Below are 25,733 nucleotides of genomic sequence, written 5' to 3' on the forward strand. Positions count from 1 at the left end.
AATATAACAATAATTACATCAAGTCCAATCATAAAAAAACAGCAACAAATCACATTATCACTTTTATATGCTATCAATATAAAAACAAGGTTCACCCCATTCCATTTACCTTTAATATTATAGGACTTCCAGGTTTCAGCTCCAAGATGCCAGAAGGGTTGAATGACTCAAATACTGGATCTGGATAATATGTAAAATTGGTCTTGTTGAGGACCAGCAGGGACTGAACATTGTCTAGAATAAATCCAAATTCCTCAGGCCGCTCAGTAGTTTCACCTAGGTTGTTGGAATTAATGGCAACAGCTGGAGCTTGGCATATCATTTCGGTAGAGTTCAATACTGTACAGTTCTATAAAAAGAAAAGGAAAATCGTGACACTCACTTTCAGCTGTTAAATCATCCTTCAGCATTAATACAGTTAAAATAAGCTTTGTATGTGCTGCAGAAAATATTATGTCACACGTATAATTATAATTTCAGAGTATTAGAAATCCGGGTAGCTTATTGCCTTTCTAGTACGCTTGGAACAAATACTAGAGTGTAATTAACCTTTTCTTCTTTGCAGTAGTGATGAGGATAATTAATTTTGCATGGAAATATTGAAGCTGGAAAAGGCTATAATATAAATCAAAGGCATTATATGTCCTTACAGCATGACTCAAAGTCTGAAATGCTTCCAACATGAAGATCTTGTTGCATTAACACGTTCAACAAAGCACTTGAAAATTCTGTACTATCATGTTACTATGATGATCAGTAGCCGCACAGAGCAGATCTGTTCGTGTGAAACGAAACTTTGCAGTGGAAAACGATTACTTTTGCTATAATTTATATGTGGTTTTCCATGTTCCTCTGCAATATCAAGAATAGATGATAATTTAGGCTGCCAACAGTAGTATTTCCTGTTTTATTTTATTTATTTTTTTGCTGAAACTCTAGAGACCCCATTTTTCATAAGCAATAATGTTGGTGTCTTGAAAGTCTTGAAAGGTGCTGGATTTTGTTATTTCACAGCACACATTTCTGTGACCAATTAAAAATAATGTATTCACCTTTCCCTATAAAAAGGAACCTTTTCTCTGTACATCTATTTAAAAAATACATAAATGAGGAAAAACACTGCTCTGGGTCCTGGTGACCATTATAAGAGAGCTACTGTAAAATGACGTGATATTAGGTTCACCGCTAACCTTTTTTGGCTGTGAGTCACAGCACTGCCTGATGTTTGCAATTTTAAAAGAAGCTCATTGATGCTATGAGTATGTCTTAGAGCAGGGGTGTCCAAACTTTTTTCAAAGAGGGCCAGATGTGATGAAGTGAATATATGTGAGGATCGGCCATTTTGCCTGACGCTCTTTGGACCATTAAAATGAAATGCAAATTAACTATTTTATGCAAAGTTTATTGCAAACGGCATACTTTTAATTTGGTCACATGGATGACAAATCTAAACAGGTGTTAAATCACTCTGCCTTTCATATCTGAAAGCCAGATGAACAAAAAATCCGGGAAGCTGAAATATATGTCAGGAACATTGTAAAGTACAATACATATTATTGGTAATAAAGGTTGTCTGTCAACTTTTAACTTGCCGACTGCCCACGGTATTATTACTGGGTCAGGGCAGTTCGACTGCGCAAAAATCACTTAGTACTACGTGATTCTGTTCACGAGGTCTCGGCAGTGTTTAGACACAGCGGGAGGCACGCCTCGGGAGGAGCGGCGGCGATAGAACAAAAGTTGTCAGGACAACCATACCAAAAGCAGGCACTCCCCTGCATTGGGTTACCGTACATGCCACTCACCAGCAGCGGCTTTATAGCGGTTCAAGCCTAATTTTGGTCCTCTTTCCCCCAGAGTCTGATGTCAGGTCCGGGTCCCCTTCCTGGTCGACACCCATCGTGGGTGATTGGAGAGGCCACAGACGAGTATAAGTCACTCAATGCAGCAGTAAAATTGTAGTGCCAGGAATGTGAGGTTTCCCTCATGGCTAAATAATTAGCTTTATAAGTTAAACTAATTCTAGCTTAAGGATACACTGAGGCCTGAATTACATGCTAAGAAAAGGTTAATTGTTAAAGCAAACCTGTGGTCAGAGTTTGAACATTATAATACTAACATATTTTAACAAGCAGGGAGTTAGCTGTAAAACAAGCCCTTATTGACCTCTTTGGCACTGCGGTGCAATTCATTCTCAAAGCAACAAAGCCATTTTACTCAGCATTGTAGCTCCTCCTTCTTCCCACCCATTAGCTGTGTGATTAGGAGGTTGGAAGGGTTCTAAGTCACTGTTGCGAGGGGGAGAAGACCAACTGAGCTAGAGGATGTCTTGGGTCACTTTAACACTTCTACTTTGAAATTTGGGGATTAGCTATTTTACAGTTCCTGCAGTTACAGAGGTTAGTAAGGACTTTTTTTTTTAAAAGCATGTTGATAATATGCAAATAATTAAATGAGCACATGTTTGCCTGTTATTTGGGCACTCTCGCCCCCATAAGGTGCCGCTGCACCCAAAATGGTAAGCTCTGCTTGCTTGCACCCTCCCCCTCCTCCACTGCCACATGTGGCAATTTTTGGGGGGGAGCTGGTGCCTGGTTTTGACAGGTACCTGCTCCCACTTCCCGGTAAGATCACCTCGGAGATCTCTGAGTATATATGGCCCCATCTATTTCCCCCTGCTTCCTTCTGGGACACAAACAAACTCCTAAAAGACAGTGGGACCATTCAGAAAGCATAGCCCAACTTGTGCATGCACAGTAGGAAACCGGCTGTGAAGCCTGAAGCCTGATGCCAGCGTGTGCACCTGAAGCCAATTGAAGAATCAGCTCGGGGTGCCAACATCACTGGATCCTTGGACAGGTAAGTGCCCTTTTATTAAAAGTCAGCAGCTACAGTATTTGCAGCTGCGGACGCTGCTGCAAAATACTCAACATGCCTCTCAGCAATACTCAACATGCCTCACAGCATTTCATGGCCTTGGAAACTGTGATAGGTAGTGAGGAGTACATTTAACAATTTACACCCTTAGAAAGCCTGAAGGCGGCGACTGGTTTTTGGGGTCTTGTACGCGGCTAGACTGCCAAAATGTCTCACATGTGGTATCTCAGGACTCAGGAGTAGCAGCAAAATGTATTTTGGGGTGTCATTTCACATATACCCATGGCATGTTTGAGCAATATATCATTTAACTGACAACTTTGTGTAAAGAAAAACATAATGGACTCCACATGCCTCTCAGCAAATAGCTTAGGGTGTCTACTTTCCGAAAAGGGGTCATTTGGGGGGAGGGGGGGGTGCTATCTTTGCATTTTTTGGCCTCCGTAACTGTGATAGGTACTAAGGAGGGAAATCAACAATTTACTCCCTTAGATAGAAAGTCTGAAGGCAGTGATTGGTTTTGGGGTCCTGTACACAGCTAGACTGCCAAAAAGTCTCACACATGGGGTATCCTCATACTCAGGATAAGCCAGAGAATTTATTTTAGGGTGTCATTTCACATACACCCATGGCATGTGTGAGCAATATACGATTTAAGTGAAAACTTTGTGTAAAAAAAAAAAATGTCATTTTCCCAAAACTTGAGGCAAAATATAAAATATTCCATGGACTTAACATGCTTCTAAGCAAATAGCTTAGGGTGTCTACTTGACAAAAAGGGGTCATTTGGAGGGGGGGGGGGATTTGCGCAATATTGGCATTCCATGGCCTCTGAAACTGTGATAGGTAGTGAGGAGTGAAATCAACAATTTACGCCCTTAGAAAACCTGAAGGCAGTGATTGGTTTTCTGGGTCCTTTACGCGGCTAGACTGCCAAAAAGTCTCACACATGGGGAGGGTTTTGTACTGCCCTGCCATTTTAGCACTTCAAGAAATTAAATAGGCAGTCAAAGTAAAAGCTGCATAAATTACAGTTTATAAACCATAGTTTGTAGAGGCTATAACTTTTGCGCAAACCAATAAATAAAAGCTTATTGAGATTTTTTTAATCAAAGACATGTATATCTAAATACATTTTAGCCTAAATTTGTGAAAAATATTGAGTTTATTGGATTTTTTTTTTATAAGAAAAAGTAGAAAATGGTCCAGAAGTGGATAAACTAGCAGCACTCTTAGTAGAAAGAGAGAGGGGGGGAGAGATTGGCGCAAACGGACTGAGCGGGTTGCTGCAATAGTCTATGATGTGGGCAAATGGTAAAGGTCCAGTGAGATTGCTTGTACACTTTGCTGGCTGCCGGCTTGTAGAGGGTGAAGCAACCCTGTATAAATCCAAAGAGAGAGAGAGAGGGCCAAGCGCCGATCTAAGTGTAGCAATATAGGCAATTTATTGGACAAACAAGAAGAATCTTACTCACAAAGGGTGTATAAAAGCAGGCATCTTAAAAGCTTCAGAGACCCCCCACTGCTTTTAAGATGCCTGCTTTTATACACCCTTTGTGAGTAAGATTCTTCTTGTGTGTCCAATAAATTGCCTATATTGTTACACTTAGATCGGCGCTTGGCCCTCTCTCTCTCTTAGTAGAAAGGCCAGAGAGGGACACATAAGATAATAATGTATTCAGTTTGTATATGAATGAATTTCACATTTGCGCAAGGATTTCTCCTTTAAGAGGGTGAACATTTTACAAGAGTGTTCAAGTTTAATTAAAAATGCTCTATTTGCAGTGATATACTTTGAAAAATAAAAAACTGAGAAATAGGCTCTATTTTTTATAACAGCATTCAAATGAAAAGCCTTGCTTATGTTTAACAATTTCCCTTAACCTTTTCCAAGTGATCTGCCAATCTTATCCATGAATAAAAAAAAAGTCAGCTACAATGCAATAGCTTGGGAATAGTCAGATGTCAAAGGCTAGACAAGCCATGTCAAGTAATGGGGTGTTCGTGCCATTTGGGGGATCATTCCGAGATATATAGTACACAACAGTAGATGGAGACGTAGCAATTGTATCTTACTATGTCTTCTTGCTTTGTTATGGCATAATAAATTAAATCACAGGCTTCTATTTATAGAGCAGATGCTCTAACCTGAATGTAATAGGGTTATCATTCCTGGATCACTAAGGTATTACAAGGAGCAATGTTCCCCCTCTTGTAGCCTGTAACTGCATTACAATGCACATGCACTTTCCAGGCAGGCTATACATCTGTAAATCCATAGTAAAGTCTATTATGTTTATATAATATATAGTGTCAAGTACATTTCATTATACATTGCACAGATTACTTCTAGAATTGGTATCTGATGTATCTAAATGAATGCCTAGGTAGACATAAAGTCATGCATGCAATCATAATATATGTCTTCAGGGCATAATATGAATTTTCCTCCAGTTGTAAATGTATGAAATGTTTTCCCTACAATACTCTTTTATTCCCTTGTTTGTAGTTCACAAAAAGATTGGAAAGCATGGTGCACTTTATTGTTACTTTAAAATATACACTGTAGAATCTACAGTTCTATGGCTGATGAAGAGTTTGCAGCTGTAAATTCAAGTGGGTATTAGGACAAGAACCATGTACACATTAAATCAGTATTCATAGAAAATGTCTGCTCAAATCCTTCTCTTAAATCTGTATTTACTTGTATATAAACATTCACACACCACATCAAGGATGGGTGATGGCTGGCCAAGATGCTGAAATCAATCCAAGACAAATCACCCTGACCATAAATCATTTGGTTTACATGTCAATAGAGTGATAAGCGAGATGAGACATACAAAGCATTGCAATAGCATGTATTACTGTGCCTGTAATTCTGTGCACTCGGCTGAGTAAAAAAACGTTATATCTCTGCCCAGGCTAAAATGGATATAGTAAAAATCTAAAGCTGGCAATACATGGAACGGAATTCAGCCAGTTCAGCAGGGACTGACCGAGGTTTGATCCATGCATGGGCACTGTGGTTGAAGAGAAGTTGATCTACCGATTGACTTTATTCCAACCATCCTGTTGGAAAGTTTCTGATTGATCAGCACTGTGGCTATAACCTTCAGCACTGATCAGTGTATTCTGATGGCGGGGAAGTCTGCCCACTGTCAGAATACAAAGACACAGAGGGGAGGGTCCCCCATCCATATTGAGTGTGTGGATGGGGGAAGTAGGTCAGTTCAACCCGCTGGTTGAATGGTAAAAATGAAATCATCTATAAGCAGCTTAAGTCACCTTTCCTATACAGATATTACAGATATATTCACTTATTGCTTATAACTCTTAGTTTTAGCTATTCATTATTCAAGAGCCTAAGGCTTAAATGCCTGCTGCATATGGATTTGTTTTCAGCAGTATACATTAAGCCATCATAATTAGTACTTTCGAAAGGGAACAATGACACTTTCTTAATAAAAATGCATATTCATAATCTAGAGAAAATGATTGTAATACTTTAGGCATACAAAGGCTTAACAGCATATTTAGCAGAAGATAATATGGTTATATTTTACATATCCAAAAGGGTGGTTTATGTGCACATTTCCACTGGACACTGGACATCTATAGATGGTTGATTATTTTGGCAGACCATAGATGATGCGATTTTCTTTCCTTCAATTACTCAATTCCCCCATCAAGACTGACTGTGTTGATGAGGGATTTCCTTCCGTGGAGCTATTGTGTTCTCCTGGTGGGGGCGGGGGGGGGGAGTGCGGCAGGGAGTCTTCAAGTACACAGTGACTATTGCTAGTGGCTATAGCTGCTGGCAATATTCACATAAAGAAATCTGATATTATAGTTGTACCCAAGTCACTGGATGAATTGATTAGGGTACATTAGCCTGCCCACAGAGGATTTGAATTGTCGAAACCATCTATAGCAATCTTAAATGAGGCTATAGGGTGGAAATTGATTATATCTTTATGTAGATGAGAAGACATTCAAGGTCATTAAACTGGAACTGGAATGGAAGGTGCAGTAGGATGCACTGACTTGTGGATGGGCCTCTATGACCACTGCTATTGTGCCTCTCATGATATAGTCCATCGGTAACTAGGCCAGATACATGTATTGGCCAGATTTCCTCACCATACTGTATGGACAAATCTGTTGCAAAATAGGTTGCCAGGATCAAAATTGAGAAAGGGTAAGGTATCCCAATCTGTGCATGTACAGGCAGCTATAGATCTTTCTTTATGACATTTGGCAAACACAACCTAACAATTGTTTTAATCTAACATACTGCTCCTGATTTGTGTAACATGTATAGCCAAAATTAAAGTCAACTCAGTTGTGGGTGACAGGCTGCCACCACCCCTTTCTCAAAAAGTATCGTTATTTTTCCTCTAATTGGACTTTAAGGGCAACTCAAGTTTCAGTAGATAAAAAATAAACTGTATTATATCTCCATATAATACACATGGAATAAAATCAATAGCAACAAAATTTCCCAGTAACATATTTGTGCATAAAATGTTAATCAGATTTGTGGTTCTCCCGGGTTTCTACTGTACAGCCATAATGTTTCTGATTGAAAGTTTAGTTCATAGACTGGGAAATCCAACGTGTTTCAAATTTTATTTCATCTATCTTCCTCAGTTATAATGTACCACTTGCACATGCCTAAACAACATCCTTTTTTTTTATAAAACGAAATGGCCGATCATCCAGAGGGATTCGATTGGGGCACACGGAAACCACACAGGCTCACACAGGAAGATTTACCTTTCTTCCTGGTCCAAGTTCCAATTGCACAGGACAGCTTAGAAGTGATGGCAGCAAAGTAGTCCCCTTCAAATGACTGTCAATCAGGAACATTATGGTTGTGCAGTAAAACTCAAGGCAATATAGAACGGCGCTACAACAGTGTAAAAAAAGCAATCAAATACCATATATATGACAGTATATACAGATACGATAAATATAAAGTGCACTGGTGCTTCAATAAATATACGTGCATGTGCAAATCATCATAATATAATAATAGAACAGTAAAAAAAGTGAATGTGCAAAACAGTGTATACGAAATAACGAACACCATTCAACAAGTGAAAATATTGAATTACAGTCCCAAAAAAATGTGGTACTGAAACCAAACTGTAAACAAATGTCCAGAATGTAATGTGCAACAGCAAAATAAAAAGGTCCGTTATTCCGTGGATGTTATGATGCAAAAATTATGGTTACAGCAGTGCACAAATGGTATCCAACATTAAGTACAATGGCCGCTCACCTTAAAACAAAATATCACTCCTTTGTAGATAATATCCGCTCATATAAAATAAAAAAAAATTCTCCATACTGTAGTATGTAAAAAAATTACTTTAATGGAAAAATAGTAACTTTCAATATAGTAGACAGTAGCAGGTATAACAAATAACTGGCCTGAGGGGTCCCAGGATCATAACCACGAGAAAGTTCCGAACTTCTGGTCTCAGCTGTAGACTGGAAGTGACATCACCCTGCTCCTCCCGACGCATTGCTTCACAATCACATGACTTTCTCAAGGACTGTGAGAAAGTCCTTGATAAAGTTAGGTGACTGTGACGCAGTGCGTCAAGAGGAGTCGGGTGACATCACTTCCGGTCTACTGCCGAGATTGGAAGTTCAGAATTTTCTCGTGGTTACGATCCTGGGACCCCTTGTTCCAGTTATACCTGCTACTGTCTACTATTTTGTAAGTTATTATTTTTCCATTAAAGTTGTTTTTATACATACTACACTATGGAGATATTATTTTTTTTTTATATGAGCGGAGAATTACCTACAAAGGAGTGAATCCCCGAAACAAACTATTGGTTTTTGTGAACACACAATGATATTTTGTTTTAAGGTGAGCGGCCATTGCACTTAATGTTGGATACCGGTTGTGGGAAAACTGCACTGCTGTCACCATAATTTTTGAATGACTACATCCATGCAATAACAAGCCTCTTTATTTCATTGTTGCACATCACATTTTGGAAATTTGTTTACAGCTTGGTTTAAGTACCACATTTTTTTGGAACGGTGATTCAATATTTTCATTTGTTGAATGGTGATCATTATTTTGTATACACTGTTTTGCACATTCACTTTATTACTGTTCTATTATGATGTTAATATGTATCATATCTGTAAATACTGTCATATATATGGTATTTGATTTTTTTTTTTTTTTTTTTTACACCGTTGTAGCACCTTTCCACATTGCCTTGAGTTTTATTCATATTGTATATGGAGACACTACAGGGGTTGGCTGCTATGATGCAGATATAGTGTTTATTATCTATTTTTTCATTTTGTATCATATACTACTATTGTTTTTGGTAGCGCTTTGGTTCATTAGCTTTATTTGGTTTTACGGTAGAAAGCAGTTCTCGGAGTACCACTTTTATCTGATTAACATTTTATGCACAAATAGCTACTGTTAAATCTTGTTATTATTGGTTTTAATCAGTGTGTATTTATGGAGATATAAAAGTTTATCTTTTATATATTGAAACTTAGGTTCTTCCTAAAGTCCCATTAGAGGAAAAATTACTACCTATTTGTGTAACATGTAGTATTTGCTAATATTCCACAATGACCACCTCAAGTCAACATAGCAAAGTATGTTTTATATGTTAATATGTGTTTTTGATATCATTTTTTACCTTAAAGCGTTTATATACATTTTTCCTATTTTCTGAATTAGTGTAGCCTACAGTGTAAATTACAAATACATTTATGAAAATGTTTTAGTAATACACTTCTATTAGTGCGTAGTTCTTCTACAGCTGACAATGTAGCCTGTTCATGAAAAATGTCAGCTTCCAATAATTATTCTCCTAGTGTGTCCCCGCTTCACTGAGAGCCGTTATTATAAGACCACGCAGACCATGTATTCATGTGAAAGATTCTATATGTGCTCTTTACTATGACTAGCTTCTTTCTTGGGAAAATATACTCTAAGAATTGAAATGAATGAGTTGTGACCATAGGAGCAAAGGGCAGACAGAGGCTTTATCTAATATAGTATATCTGCCCTTATATCATAATTCTCCTATTGATTTTCTGTTGGTATGAAAATAATAAGAACTAACTGAAGCAAGCAGCTGGTCCCACATCCACCTCAACAGAGATGCCACATGTTGTACTCAGGTTCAATAGAGATGTAACACTGTGTACAGAGACATATTTTCACACTTACCTGCATCGATATCTTGATATTAATACCTAAATTAAAAAAGATAGTGCTGTTCCTTGTTTAATGCTAGATTATTTTGTCACAAGAAACAGTTTTCAGAAATTGCACATGTTCATTATTTTATTGTATTGTTTTACTAAACCACAATGAGTTAAGTGCCATGTATGCTTTCTCTGTTTTTTAAATGTTTTAGGATATACAGTAATTATATGTTTTTATAGCTTAAATTACTTTTACTTTACAAGTACACAACATATGCAGTAGCAACTACAGTATTATTTAGATACAGGGGAGTCTATACAAAATTACAATCTAAAGAGACACGGGCAAAAATTAAAGTAAGGCAATGATTATGCTACACATTGTAAGCCTTCAAAAAAAACAAAGACAGGGCGCACCGGCCTAGCGCATTATCCTCAATAAGGCTTTAATAGTACAAAGTAAAAGTGACTACTCACAAATGATGATATAAACCAGCATATCAAATCTGAATGGCTGACACATTTCGAGGCTTCACCTCTTCCTCAGGGCTCTAAGGAAGAGGTGAAGCCTCGAAACGCATCAGCGTCATTTCATCAAGGACAGTGGACATTGATACAAGGTGATCCTGATGTTCGGATTTGATATGCTGGTTTTTTACCTTCGTTCGTAAGTTGTCACTTTTACTTTGTACTAATAAAGCCTTATTGGGGATAATGTGCTGGGCCGGTACGCCCTGTCTTTGTTTTTTTTTTGCAGTACTTTGTGGACCACCCCAATCTTAGAGGGCAGCAAGGGCTTAACCATTGGGGAGGCCAAATATGAGTTCCATGGTAGGAGTGGTCGGGGGGCACTGTTTCTGAGATCAGGAGCAAGGTGCTATGCATCGCAAATTTGTTTTGGACATTGTAGGCCTTGTCAGATGGTGGAAGAGAAAGCAGGCCTGGATTAGCTATTTAGGTCTGGTTATTTCCTAAATGTTATAGCTGTGGTATTACTAATAAATTCAGACTGTAATTTAATTTGTTAAGAATGCTATTAAAATTTAACTCTTGGGTTGACTTTACCCAAGAGCACATATAGAATCTTTCACATGAATACATGGTCTGCGTGGTCTTATAATAACGGCTGTCAGTGAAGCGGGGACACACTAGGAGAATAATTATTGGAAGCTGACATTTTTCATGAACAGGCTACATTGTCAGCTGTAGAAGAACTACGCACTTATAAAAGTGAATTATTAAAACATTTTCATAGATGTATTTGTAATATACACTGTAGGCTACACTAATTCAGAAAAGAAAAAAAAAAGAAAAATAAAAAAAAAAAAAAGAAAGAAAGAAAGCAAATATTGAGTCGAATTACATAATCAGGCACATAGAGAGTTGGTAATAATTCTGAAATTTTGGACATAAAACTTGACATCTGCCATGAACCTGAAATCTAAAGTCTCAGGATTAAACCACCCATCCAAGGGTGGCAATGATTTAATAACAAGATATACCCATGTCATTTACTTACTCATAGGCCACTACCAGCATGATATGGAGCTTAAACAGATAAATATACAGTAATACATAAAAATCACTCCCTTTTCTCCAAGAAAAATGTATCTCTAAACAGCAGCAGTTTTGTCTTATAGGTTATTTTCTGATTTTGTATGTACTGAAAAGACTGATCACTAGCCATAGCAAGGGAAAATAGCTGAAAGAAAGGACAAGCATTGCTTTTATACAGTAAATTAACCATTCTACAGAAAATGTTCCAGCAACTGACATTTATAAGATTTCAGCAATCAAAAGGACAAAGAGCATCCAAACTATGAACAATTGAGTTCACATACATACCAGGGCTATAGCTATAGAACACTTTTTGCAAGTGATGGAAGGATATCATATTTTTAGTGTTTGCTATATTTTCCTTATGGTGTGAAACATTTGACATCATTGTATTGTCTGTACATAAAACACTCAGAGTTGGCACTAATACTAGTGACTTAGAAACCTTTGTTCAAATGTGGACAATCTGCTGATTTCTAAAAATGTTTTAAAGTGAAATATTAACAACATTCTGAATGGTAAATATATACATACTTTAAACTCCACAAACTCTAATATGAAGAGGATTTAGCATTAGGCAGATACGTGGATTTAAGTACACATTATCAGTGATTTTCTATTAGTAGGGAGTGAATTTGTTTCCTTTTTGATGACTGCGGCATTAGCAGTGCGCATCTGCTTTTTATCACTAAACTACCTTACAGCCTCTGTCCCTAGCTACTTAAAAGGTAAATACACATGTGCTCTTTTCATATCAGGGTAATCAATGACAATGCATTTTCCATTTCATGGTGGTACTTTGAAGATAATGCTCACTTAGAGAATTAAATAACAACCATCCCTATTCTGCATAACTACTGTAAATGACAGTAGAGGGTACCAGATGATCAGGTAAAATGACAAATATTACATTGACAAGTGCTTACATTAATGTGTTCTTTTCCATTAAGCTTGGCTCTTATTCGAGGGTTTCTAATAATATCCAGGTTCGTTCCCCACACTGATATTGGAGTATTCCCACTGTAAAATAAGTGTTGAGAAGAATCTTCAGTATAATAATATCACCAATGTACATTTTAAAGCTCATCTCCAGGCTCCAGCAGTTATTAACCCTAAACCTCCCTCTACCCAATATATACCATCATTTATACCACCACTCTGTGTTTCTTTGTCTTTTACCTTGTCCCTGGAGGTAGATCTTTATTCTTCATAGCCCCTGTGATATTACACAGGGGTTGAAAAAATCCTGCAGCCTAGGGGAAAGAACCTTTGATAAAACCTACTATGTCATTTCCTACAGAAGTAGGCTGTCTGCATTTCTAATGAGCCCTGTTCCTTGTGTAATTTTCTCCTTTGCCTCTGTGCTGTCTGCTTGCATATGTCCCGTCTGTGTTCAGACCTGCTGTCACCTGAAGGAATGAAGAAGGCAGCAGGGCTACCCATTCCCTAGCCCTAGCACTAGGCTCCTCTGCTGCTACTTATGCCAGATTATTTTGGGCTATGTTGCTATGGTGGAAGCTTATGTTATAAATCTGCCCTTCTTTTATAATAAAACCGTTTTCTCGAAGTTGTCATAAGAGTCTGTCCTGTGGGGTTGTCAATAGTGTCCTGCTTGCAGAAAAACAAGGATGCATCTGGCAATCCTGGATTGTAGGCAGTGGGCTCATTGTTTAGAAAAGGAGACAAATTGAGTACTGTCCATGATACTTTTTTTATTTGCACTAACATACAATTTTCCAGGACAAGCTTTTGGGGTATGTCCCCTTCATCAAAGTCCAAGCAGTACTTTTTGGACCTTGATGAAGGGGACAACCCCAAAAGCTTGTCCGGAAAAATTGTATGTTAGTGCAAATAAAAAAAGTATCACGGACAGTTCTCAATTTGTCTCTGTCACAAGTGCACTAATACGGCTACAATCACCTCAAAAAGAAGGAGAAAAGCAAAGTACAGGCTGCAAGGCACCATGCTCTGTCCTAGCTCCCATTTTCAATACTGTGCTCACTCCCCACTGTACTTTTGACAGCTCAGTTCTGCAGGACACTGATCTTCCAAGAGAAGTAGGGAGGAACAGTAACAGTACAGTGAGCAGTACTGGGTGGAGATAGGTTGTTTGCCTCTTTTAATGAACCAGCTAAGCCAATGCTAATGCCAGGATGCCTGAAGACAGCAGAAGAAGGGCTGAGAGGGGACCAGTCCTCCATGGTATTTGAAGCTGTTTGGAGAGTCAGGTTCCCTGTACATCTTAGTTCCAATAAGCATGCCAAGGCTGCAATAAACCCAGAATATAAACCTAAAGGAGCAAGTTGCATAAAAAACATTGGATCATTTTTACTGCAGGATATAAGTATTAAATTATATATATTTTTTTTATCAGGCTGAAGTTCAGCTTTAACATGTGATGCATGGCATTTAATAGGAAAGCAAACTATTACAAGTCCATCATACATTCAGAAAAAGAAAAATGTCTCAGATCACAGAGACTCAATGCATCTCTACACAAGCTTCTAGTCTTGATATTAATAGACTGGCAGCAGGAGTTTCATCTATTAAACTATGTTATTTTCTTAGCAGGGTATATCATGTATAGAGGGAACTGCAAAGAAATCTTTCATTCTCTTATTTAGAAACTGTAAGTGGCAAGAAGACATGACTAGGATACAAAAACTGTTTATTTCCTAATACTATATTTTTTGGTGATATACTGTAGTGAGCATATTGGTTTTATTCTGTGCATGTACAGAATACAACCATGTACATGTAACGAATATCCAGGAAGATAAAACATTTGAAATCCAACTGGGTATTTTAACAATCAGAATAATGTAAGGGCACAGTGTACTGGGTTTTACCCTATTAGCACATTGGTCCATGCAAGGGAACAGGACAGGGGACTTATCACTTTGTTATTTTAACTGTTACATTAGTACAGTGCTTTGTTTAACCAATATATAACTATATAACTATCTGCTATTTGTTCATTATTTCGTTCTACCTGAAAAGAATGCAGGACACATCCCACTAAATCCAAGATTCGCTAAGCCAAAACAACTATGTTGGCATAATTGTAAAAATTAGTTTTAGAAATGCAAAACATGTTTAGAAATACTTCTTCAAATGTACAGACTGTACTTGCTTTGAAGACTTCATTTCACGCAATGAACTGTGATTTTTTTTCACATGTTAGATCAATCGTGTTTTTTCTGCTTAATTACATTTAGTAAAAAATAGGTAAACTAGCCAAAAGCCTATGGCTGTTTACTTAAAAGAGAGCATATAAATCATATGTAGTATTTCATTGTACTATTTTTGCTTGCGCATATTCTTCTTTTGAATGCAAAAACAAAGGGTGGTATTATATTGATAGAAACAACTTGCTTGGTATTCAAATATTACCATGTTAGTTTTGGAAAAACTGTGTTGTAATGGTTGCAACTATATCTGAGATCCTAAAATAAATATTCAGTGACCATTGAACCCTAATGCCTATGGTATGTGATATAAAAAAAACTAACAGCATAGATGAATGCTACACATGTCAAGGTGTCAATGAAAGCTCTGTCCCACCATATCAATAATGTACAGAGGCAGCTGGTATGCATACAAGAAGTCATCATAAATTACTATATATTTGCTATTGTGACTAATATTATTTTTAGTGTCACTGCTTAGGCCTTATGCACACTGGGATTTACAGGTACAGACACACCAGCCAACCCTGCTGCTGGCAACCTGTAAATGTCTCTGAGAAGCTGAAAGCTGCCCTGCTTAGATGAGGTTGGACAGTGTACTGATGGGTGCTTACATTCTGGGCAGGGATGAATGCCTAGAAAGCTAGCAGTCTGCATTCTGGGCATTTACTTCTGAGTGCATACTGCCCTAAATGTAAGTACTGCTCCATGCACTGCCCAGCGTCAGCAGCTGTCAGCCTCTCATAGAGTTTTATAGGCTGCCAGCAGTGGGGCTGGACAGTGAGCCTGTACCTTCCACCCACACCTAAATGCCTGAACTTATACACCTGGACTGAAGGTCCAGTGTGCATGAGGCCTAAATGTGAGTACAATACTTTCTTAAATAAAATATCTTATACAAAAATGTATAAGCACTATTGTAGTCCTCCCTTCCTTTTTATGTAACACTGTATAGTATTATGAGGGATGCCAACCAGAGTGGAATACTCTCATGAGGAGCTGACACACCATCTACTCCGGGAAAGGCAACCCTGAAAGGGTAATCTGTGTTATAAGACCCTTGCTTAATTGCTGGGTCACAGGAGTGAAGGTGAGGACCCACACACACAGGGTGTTGCGGTGAAGGTCACTACGGAGGCTACTACTGGATGCACAATTTATCACTCTATAGTGGACTATTTATAGACATTTTTGGGAAGCGCTATTTCTATTATGGAAGATTATCATTTGGCACTATTTTCACAAATGTATTTGGAATACGTTTGCACATATGAGCATATTTTGATTATTTCACCAATATTTCACCTATTTATATTATACATATTTATATAACAGCTTATTTATTTGATCACAATGGCACTATTTGCACTTTAGATTTGATGATTGGTTGTCACTAAATATTTATTTCATATTCGAGGCACATATATTTAGTATTTGTGATTCAAATATTTATATATTTTCTATATTTATTCTTGATTGCATTTGCACATATATATATTTACTTTGAGCACTTGATATTGCGCGGCACTATTTAATTTATTTATTCAGTTATATACACTTGGGAGAAAGTGCTGTGTCTGCTGCAATCCCCACAAAATAGCGCTAGACCTGTTCAGCTGCAGGTACAACAATATGAGTTTTTTTCCCATGCAAGAATAGTTTATTCACTTAAACACAATAAAAGATCACTATTAGGCTGATACAGTGTATATCTTCCAACACTATTTCATTTTTTAATAGTTGCACACAACTAACTGAACAAGTAACTTATTCATTTGAAAATACCATCATGTGATGAACTTGGTATGTTCCTGTACATTCGGATGCATTTATATACAAAAACAAATCAAATATCAGGCTTATTTATTAAAGTCAAGAGCAATGTAAAAAAATACAGTATGTCTTCTAAATAGAATTTGCATTTCCTAGGCTAAGTACTTAAAATAAAAATCAAGTTGTTGTGAGGTACATCAACCTGCACATCATTTTTTTCTATTTATACTCTCGTATTAATTAAGCCCACTTGAGTAAATATAGAATATTATATTAAGCTTTTTCTGTGATGTTTCCCTGCAAATATATTAGTTCAAGGCACACTATGGTGAGATGCAGTGTAATTGATTCACTAAAGAAATACAGATACGTGTTGAAGTTCTTGTACTTTTGCAAAGTTAATGTTCACTGGGCTACGTGAATAAAATTAAGCTGCATACACTTTATTCAACCAATCATGTGCTAGCAAAGATCTTTTTTTTTTTTTTGTTCCCCTTGTACATGATTAGGTTTATACAAGGTCATCCATTTACCTGTCATTTACTTTGCAAAGTGAAGGTGCAGTTTTCAAAGTGAACATTCACCTTGCTAAGTAAGTAGCCTCTATATCTTTTGTAAATCAATTCTAATATCACAGCAATCTATGATAATGCAATGGTATATTTGTAAACAAACTCAATATTAACAAAAAAAAGTACAGTTTTGCACATTGCTTTATATATTTTCAGGAAAAAAGCCTCTGGTTCTGTGAAGTCTTCTACCTGAGAGCCCCTGCCTGGATATAATTGAGCTGAACAACATGGAATCTCCTGCTCATAAACTGTTCTACAGCCTCCAGATAAAATGATATAAGCAGATTCCTAGATTCTGTTCTTGGCGAGTAAAGCACTAATTGGAAGAATTTGTAGAGGTGTCAGCTGTTTTAACCAAGTCACATATTTCTTTGCTTAGATGTTCAGTCTGGCATGCAACGTTAAATACCTCTTTTAGTTTATTTTGGTTTGTAAGAGAGAGAAATGACAGGTACAAAAAACTAGGCTTCAAACAAGCAGTGTGAAACATCATAGAGCCTGTATAATAAACCCCTTTTCTATGTTCTTTCATGCTTAACTCCTCAAAGGTCTCTATATATGGTGCCAGCCTTATTTAGGTTACCAGCATCGTAATTTGACTTAACAAGTGATCAGCAGGAAAAATGCAAGACATGACAACTTAATAGGTATACAACTATAAATATGATTTTAAATCCTCACTGGGCCATATGTTTTAAAATGGCTGGGGAAATGCAGAACCAACTGAATCCTAAACAATTACACTGTACAAATTGATCACATGTGACAAACGTTTAAAACATGAGCGACAACAGAGGAACAACAGAGGTGGAGGTGGCCCACCTTTTTTTTTGGTGTTCTCACTACCCTTCCTACCCTTCTATTGGTTCCCCGACCCCTACTCCATCCCCGTCCCTCTTCTATTTTCTTCTCCTTTAATCCCTCCCTGTTTTTAGCTCTCAAAACCATTTAAGATTATACTACTTCACTTCTACATTGGTAAAGTGCCTACTTTGAAGATAATGAGTAGGCAATTTATGATCCATGTATTCATCTGCCTATCTCCTTCATTATATCATCAGATATTTCAGATTCAGATTCAAACGCTGCTTAAGCCCTTCCGGTTTTTCTTTTTCTTTTGGATAAGGTATTCCCCTTCTCAATTTCACAAACTTGATTAAAGCTTCAAGTTCAGAATTTGCATCATACTAGTTCTGATAGCCTGTAGTTATTCCATGTAACCAAAGAGACCCCTGGTTGAAAAATGCTATAACTAACAAAAACCATAGTAATAATAATGAAGGAATATGGAGAGGGGGGAAATGTTCAATGTTCAATACCGTTTATTAGGTTACTCTATTCCCTATACATTGACTTCTCCACTTACTGTATTAAATTTCTCTGCGGGGGGGGGGGGGGGGTGGTTGGTTATTGTAGAAACCCCATTGGATGTCTTCCAAAGTGTACTGTTAAAATTATATGATTAAAGCCTATGTTTATACTTGAAAACTTAATAAAGAATCTATCTATCTATCTATCTATCTATCTATCTATCTATCTATCTATCTATCTATCTATCTATCTATCTATCTATCTATCTATCTATCTATCTATCTATATATATATATATATATATATATAAACATATCAATAGCCATTACCAAAACCTGCTACCTACTCAGTGTAAGGTAGCTGAAAGATATGAAAATAATAACGAGACAATAAAAGCCTAGCTCAACTAATAGTTTAAATCAGCTAAATGCATTCCAGGTACAAGAAACCACGTGTGAGTACAAAAGGTGTTATTGTTCATTTTCTTTAGAATGCTGAGACAGCCTGAGTAGAAAAGACAGACCCTTGCTCTCTGTGTGGAAGCAATGGTCTTCTTGCAGAGAGCCCCCCCCCCCCTTTTGAGTCAGAACTAAATCTTTCTAATCAGTGCAAGCACTGCGGAGTTCTTAACAACCAACAAGTCACTACCTTATTACCTGAAATGGCTAGAAATTACCACCCATGTAAGCAGAAATGAATCAGAAATAGTTGAAAGAATGCTTTGAGATTTCTCCCCCATAATTCCTACTATGTTCTTCAGGTCTGGTATGAATTTTAAGAGGGACCCCATGCAAAAAAAGACAGGAATTCCACAATCCTAGCATAGGAGCTGGGGTTGAAAACAAATTGTATGAGGTCACCCCAAATTCTATATCAGTCTCTTAGAGTCTGCTATGCACTTTGAGGGAGAACCCCATGTATAAATCAGGGAAGAAAAAACATTAAGTTCTCCCCAAAAACCACCGCCAGACCCTTATCCAAGCATGACAGGTGTGACGGATGACAGGTGATATAAATGACACCAAGGTTACATCATCAACTATACAGCATATGGTCATATCCACATAGCAAATGATGTAAATGTAAATGTCCATATGGTAAATGATGTCACCAAGAGACCCGGACCCTCTGCTTATACCAGCTGTAATCCGCTGGACCTGCCTCATGCATCAGAAGTAAAGCAACAGGAATTATTTGTGTCGGAGGTCAGCGTTTTTTTTTTTTTTTTTAACCTAACAGGTCAGGGCACAATGGGCTTTTTTAATGAAGTGGATCTGCATCACTGGACAGTGTGATTGACTATAGATGTACATTGTAGGATACTTTTGTTTTTTTTTTTTCCGTTTTAATTAGGGTTTGTCACAAACTATGTCAGTGTTATTTATAATTATATTTTTGTGGAGGGAATGAGTAAGGGTACTATGTTCCCCTTACCTATTCATATAGGAAGGGCTGGTATATGGGTGCCCCCTTATTGTTAAAGTGTCTTTTTAGAGTCTGTTAAGCCCCCTGCTCACAGACCCTCAACAACTGGGCCAGGGGAACAGAATAAAGCATACGTGAGCTGTCATTTGCTGCCAATTTAAACATACTTTTTCTTTTGTAAATGTCAGTTCTGCTGTAGTTGATTGTATAGATTGTACAGATGTGCCATTTCACAGGCAAGTTCAAGGCATCCCCCAGGGATTCTAATTAAAAGACATTTAATTTTTTTATGTTTCTGTTTAGGCATTAATAAAATTGATGTTCCCCGCCAAACAGAGTTTTTGAAAAAGATTTTGTTTTAGTACATGTCCCTGAGACCAATGATTGACAATTCCTTTACTATTAGCCTAGAAAAGATTGATTATTGTTTTTAACCATTCATCTCCCTTTGACTTTAGTAGGGTTCAGATTCGGCACCCAAACTATAGTAAGGTTTGTTGACCCTGCCCCCAACCAAACTCAGGTATGTTCTGCTCACCATTGCCAATCAGTAGCAAGCATGCGTTTTGTTTGATGAAGAGTTATGAGTCTGACTTAGCACAGTGTGAGCCAGACCTCTGCAGAGAGACTGCTATTTCCACAGCGAGCAAGGGTCCTTCAATACAGTTTAATGGCAGGGGACAGGCTTTTCTATTCACATAGTTGTTGTAAACAAACCGTAAGATGTTATACTACTTTTAAATGTATCTAAAATGTATTTAGCTGATTTAAACTTTAGGTTGAACTGGCCTTTAAAGAGGAAGTAAATCCTCAATAAAAAAAAGAGAAAAAAAAACGTGTAAAGACAAAGGCATAATGAGCTAGTATGCATCGCATACTTGCTCATTATGAAATAATTACCTTAAAATTAAGCCCCCGCAGTATCACTCGCTCAGCAACAGGGCGGCCGACATGTTCGGCCTTCCTGCTTCCTTGTTCGAGTCCTCCGGCCATCTGGTTGGCCGGAGGCACGATTACATCACTCCCGTGCATGCGCGCGGGAGCCGCCATTCACAGCATAGGGCTCTGAAGGAACGGCACGGGTGGCCGTTCCTTCAGAGCGCATGCGCTGATGATGTCATCGGCTGCATGCACTGTAAATATCTCCTAAACGGTGCAAGTTTAGGAGATATTTATAGCACCTATAGCTAAGCCTATATTTAGGCTTACCTATAGGTAGAAGACTTTAAAGTGGGTTTACAATCACTTTAATTAAAAAGACTGAAAATGAGGTAAGTAAATTCTTGATATGAGCTCAGTGATTCAACTTGCACCCAAGACCTACAGTTATGCTTAAGAATGAAGGACATCTAGTGGAATAAATGTCTTAAAATACCACCTTTTTTAGTTCATTTAATTCATTTAATAAAGTTCCCTTCTGGTTATGTGCATTGAGTGATTAGTCAATAAATACATATCAAAATGTTACAGTCCCAAGCTCAAAGGCAAAGAAGTACACTGGCATTTTGAACTAGGCATTTAAGTCTTTAACCTATATTATTATTTATTATTGTTATTATTATTATTATACAGGATTTATATAGCGCCAACAGTTTGCGCAGCGCTTCTTCAGGATAAATAGATATACTTATAGTAAAATTAAGGTTTTAAATGTAATTATTAAATGACTCTGTTAATCACATTTTTTCTAGTTTAAGTTTTAGATTTCTTTGGATTATATAATATAGAACTTCTAGGAATCTACCCTATACATACATATGAAGCAAGTCTAAGCCAAATGATAAGATATAAAGGAGCTGTCACCTAGTCTATTGATCAGACTGCTTCTAACCTCATCTTGTCTCTTTACAAGACAAGTGAACAGGTTTAATGAGCAGTGGAGCTGAGAAAGGTCAATGGTATTATCGTGTGCACACTCCATAATTTGGATACAAAGCTTCAATGATGACCGACTATGAAATATTTCTAAGAAATATTGTTCAAGCTATAAACTCTGCATTTTCATTACTAACAAGTCTATGTAGTAATAATAATAATAATAATAATATTAATTGTTTTTATCATATTGATTCAGTTACATGCACCTCTATAGGATATGCAGTTACAAGTTGTTTGTTACCCCAACATTTCATATTACTGGTATGTGCCTGCTGAAACGTTTACTTGTATGAAAAATGTTACTGTTCTCTTCGTCTTGTTTCCTTTGTGTGAAATCCCTGGTGTTGCTGCCAATCTCCTTGCTTTCCTAATAAAAAATGACCACACTATGCAGGAGAACAAACCATGGTCAGTTTTCTAGCTGTGCTGTGAACTCAGCCTGCTCTCCTCCGATGATCAGACTTGCCCTGACACACATTCCCTGTACAACCTTTCACTGGAAAGCTTAGTGACCTGCTGCTCACCCCCCCCCCCCCCAGTTCTTATGCAGCTGGGACCAGAGGGAACCGAGGGAAAGTGATCGCTTATAAAAAAAAAGGGGCATAATGTTTTTATATCTATACATAAATGTTTTGCCTTTCATCTCTATTTTAAACTGAATTGATTGTTTTATATAGTTATCATTTACAATCGTTTTAGGTATATTTTATAGTAAATAATGTCTGTCTGTAGGTTATAGTGGTCTATACAATACCTGAAAATGCTCCACTCTGGTTCAAGTTTGATAATTCTAGGATCCTCCACATACTCAAAGATTAATTCCTGAGGAATTTTAGCTTTGTCAATCTGAACAGTCACTTTCACCTTCTCCAAGCCCTCAAGCGAAGCTGTGGTGTTACAGAATATCTCATTCGCTGTTCTCCTGTAACAAAGCCAGTAAATATCATGAATAAACATGCAGCACCCATAAAACTTAATGAACATATATATCATGCATACATGTTTGTCCCTGTATTACAGATGCACTTGTCACAAATACACAGTAAATAACAACTGCTTTGTATCGCTAAAATTGCTAAAGGCAAAATATCTTTATATCTAACACTCAAACATCATCTAAAATGTATAGAATAAAGGTTAACCATTTTTTATCATGGAAATTGGTGTGAAAGGAAAAAAAATGCACTTTTTACATTTACATCCCCTTTAAAATGTGCCCCGCATATCATTGGGGCAGGAGTCAGCAAACTTCAGGGGTCGGAAAATGTGAGATATACCTCGCAAGGTGTGAGAGCCAGGAGCCGCGAGCAGCAGCTCCTGTCATGCCCCAACTCACGGCCCGGCTGAGAGTGAGAGTCTGGAGCCGCAGTCAGGAGCAGGGGGGCAGGCCGCGCACATGACTTCACGCCCCAACTCGTGGCCCGGATGGGAGTGAGAGCGGGGAGCTGCAGTCAGGAGCAGGGGGGTGGGGCGCACACACGCTCTGTACCTTCTGCATCACTCTAAGACTTCTTAGGTGGTTATTGTGTCCCTCTATTTTTCATGATTTCTTGCTACACTGTATTAGGGATGATTGGGCTGTGTACATGTGAGTGTGGCGTCCGTTGTACCTTTTTTGGTTCTCTATAGACAATGTTATCTTTTTTATCGGTGATGGTGGGTGGTTACCTGTATATGTATTTACCATTTTATACTTTGTGTACAATAAAGATTGGTTTGTATTTTTTATAGATTTACTCCAGTGTTTATATTGTTACCATATTGGCCCTACTGTGTATGTATGTGAGTTAGGGACCTTAGATTGTAAGCTCCTTGAGGGCAGGGACTGATGTGAATGCACAATGTATATGTAAAGCGCTACGTAAATTGACATCGCTATATAAGTACCTGAAATAAATAAATAATAAAAATAAAATACCCTGGCGGCTCACAGTTATGGTCTTTAAGGCAGTTCTGCCTGTTTGCCTAATCTTTATGCACATTGCCTGCTACTGTATTAATGCATTGGGATCTCAAGACATGGACCACCACAAGACTTCAGTGTGTTTTGGTGACGTGCGGTAAGGCCCTGTTCCCATATTGTGTAGCAGGAACGAACATTCCCGCTATGCGATTTTTAAAGCACAATTCTCACACAATTATGCCTCTTGCATAGGGCTAGCCCATTCACTTGAATGCAATACCCTATGCACGTTTGGCACCCAAAAAAAAAAAAGCTCCTGCTCCTTTTTGGGTGACGAGCTTTGCACAATTTGCCATGTGTTGCCGCGATTGATCCTGTAATGAAACAGTCGTGGCAGAATCACATGGCGTTTAGGGTGCCGCGAATCACATTGCGTATTGTACAACGATTGCAAAGCGACTTGGAATTGTGAGCAGAATTGAGGTGATTCTTTCTGCGATTTCAAATTGCAAATTGGGAATGGAGCCTCAAACTTGTGTTTTACTGCACAATATGGCAACAGGCATTTGAATAGGGCCAAAGAGAAACTGACTAATGTCATGAACAGGGCTAGGCTAATGCTGAATTTCAAAAAGATGCATGCTTTGATAACGTTATAAGGCAGGACCATATACTGTATTACTGGAAAGAAACTGAAACTTCCTTTTCTACATAGCAAGCCATTTACATCATCTTTATTCCACTATGAACATACATATCCTTTTATGCACTACAGTAAATATGCCTAAGGCTGAAAAGATTACTGGATGCCTTTCATAATGACTACATCCACCTTTTTCACTTTAGGTATTTAGGTCCACTTCTCTTCAAGGCTGATCTAAAGAGCTATCAAATACTAAAGAAGAAAAAAATAAGTTTAATCCTATTACTGGTTTCTTTTTTTTATCATACAAATGGGAACAAGATAATTTTGTGCAGATTTAAAGCACTTTGTGAAATAGCCTGTAACCTTAATCTGAATATATTATGTATGCTTCATAATATATTCTCAAGAAAAACTGCATTAAAAGAACATTATCTGACAAATCATAAAACTACTGAATACTAATACATTCAGTATGTGACTGTCTCATGTCACTGCTTTAATCTTGCAAATCACTTGCACAAATGCAGATCATTATGAAACAGTTTTGATGTTTTATACACACAGTTATATAACCAAATTTTATTTTACTCTCGTGGTTTCATTTTACTATGCTTGATAAATAATGCAAAGAATAAAAAATGAACACGTGTCTAATCTGAACACTACAGATAAACCATGGTTACAGTAAAAAAAAAAAAAAAAAAAAAACTGATATATGCAATGTAACTGATCAACATTAAATGACAAAGGCAATTTTACCTGTCAAAAATGCATGGCTGTCCCCCAAACATCACTTTCACACTGCTTCCTGCACTTAAGTTTGTTCCAGTGATAGTCACTTGTGTCCCTCCTGAGACGGGTCCTTGGGTGGGCTCTAACCTTGACAAAGCCAACGTCTGTTAGAAGAAAACAAGTTATTTTATTTATTGATGTTTGCAGTTGGACATGCATCATAAAGGGAATTTACTAAGACTGGAGCAGCCAGAATCTGGAACAGCTTTGCATAGCAACCAATCACCTCCTGTCTTTAATTTTCAAAGCTTAACCACTTAAGGACTGGAAGGTTTTACCCCCTTAATGACCAGGCCATTTTTTGCAATTCAGCACTGCGTTACTTTAACTGACAATTGCACGGTCGTGCGACGCTGTACCAAATAAAATTTTCCTTTTGACCCAAATAAAAAGATGTTCTTTTTTTCCCCACAAATAGAGCCTTCTTTTGGTGGTATTTGATCACCTCTGCTGTTTTTATTTTTTGTTCTGTACTTTCTGATATATAATATTCCCATTAAAAAAAATAAAAAATTATTTTTTTTCATCATTTTAGGCCAATTTGTATTTTGCCACATATTTTTGGTAAAACAAAATCCCAAAAAGTGTATATTGATTCGTTTGCACAA

At 37.5% G+C, this 25,733-nt stretch overlaps 1 protein-coding gene across 3 annotated transcripts in view; it reads right to left on the minus strand.

Annotated features, from left to right (window-relative positions):
* PLXNA4 (plexin A4) overlaps positions 1 to 25,733 on the minus strand; it is a 965,210-nt gene that overhangs the window by 121,308 nt on the left and 818,169 nt on the right. For all 3 annotated transcript variants that reach the window (XM_082255302.1, XM_082255301.1, XM_082255300.1), the window contains 4 exons: positions 25,093 to 25,229; positions 22,539 to 22,706; positions 12,564 to 12,657; positions 110 to 349 (listed from right to left, as the gene is read on the minus strand). In XM_082255302.1, coding sequence (XP_082111428.1) covers positions 110 to 349; positions 12,564 to 12,657; positions 22,539 to 22,706; positions 25,093 to 25,229 — 639 coding nt within the window. The remainder of the gene's footprint in view (positions 1 to 109; positions 350 to 12,563; positions 12,658 to 22,538; positions 22,707 to 25,092; positions 25,230 to 25,733) is intronic.

Source organism: Pelophylax lessonae (genome assembly GCF_965119305.1).
Source record: "Pelophylax lessonae genome assembly, chromosome: 4".
NCBI lineage: Eukaryota > Metazoa > Chordata > Amphibia > Anura > Ranidae > Pelophylax > Pelophylax lessonae.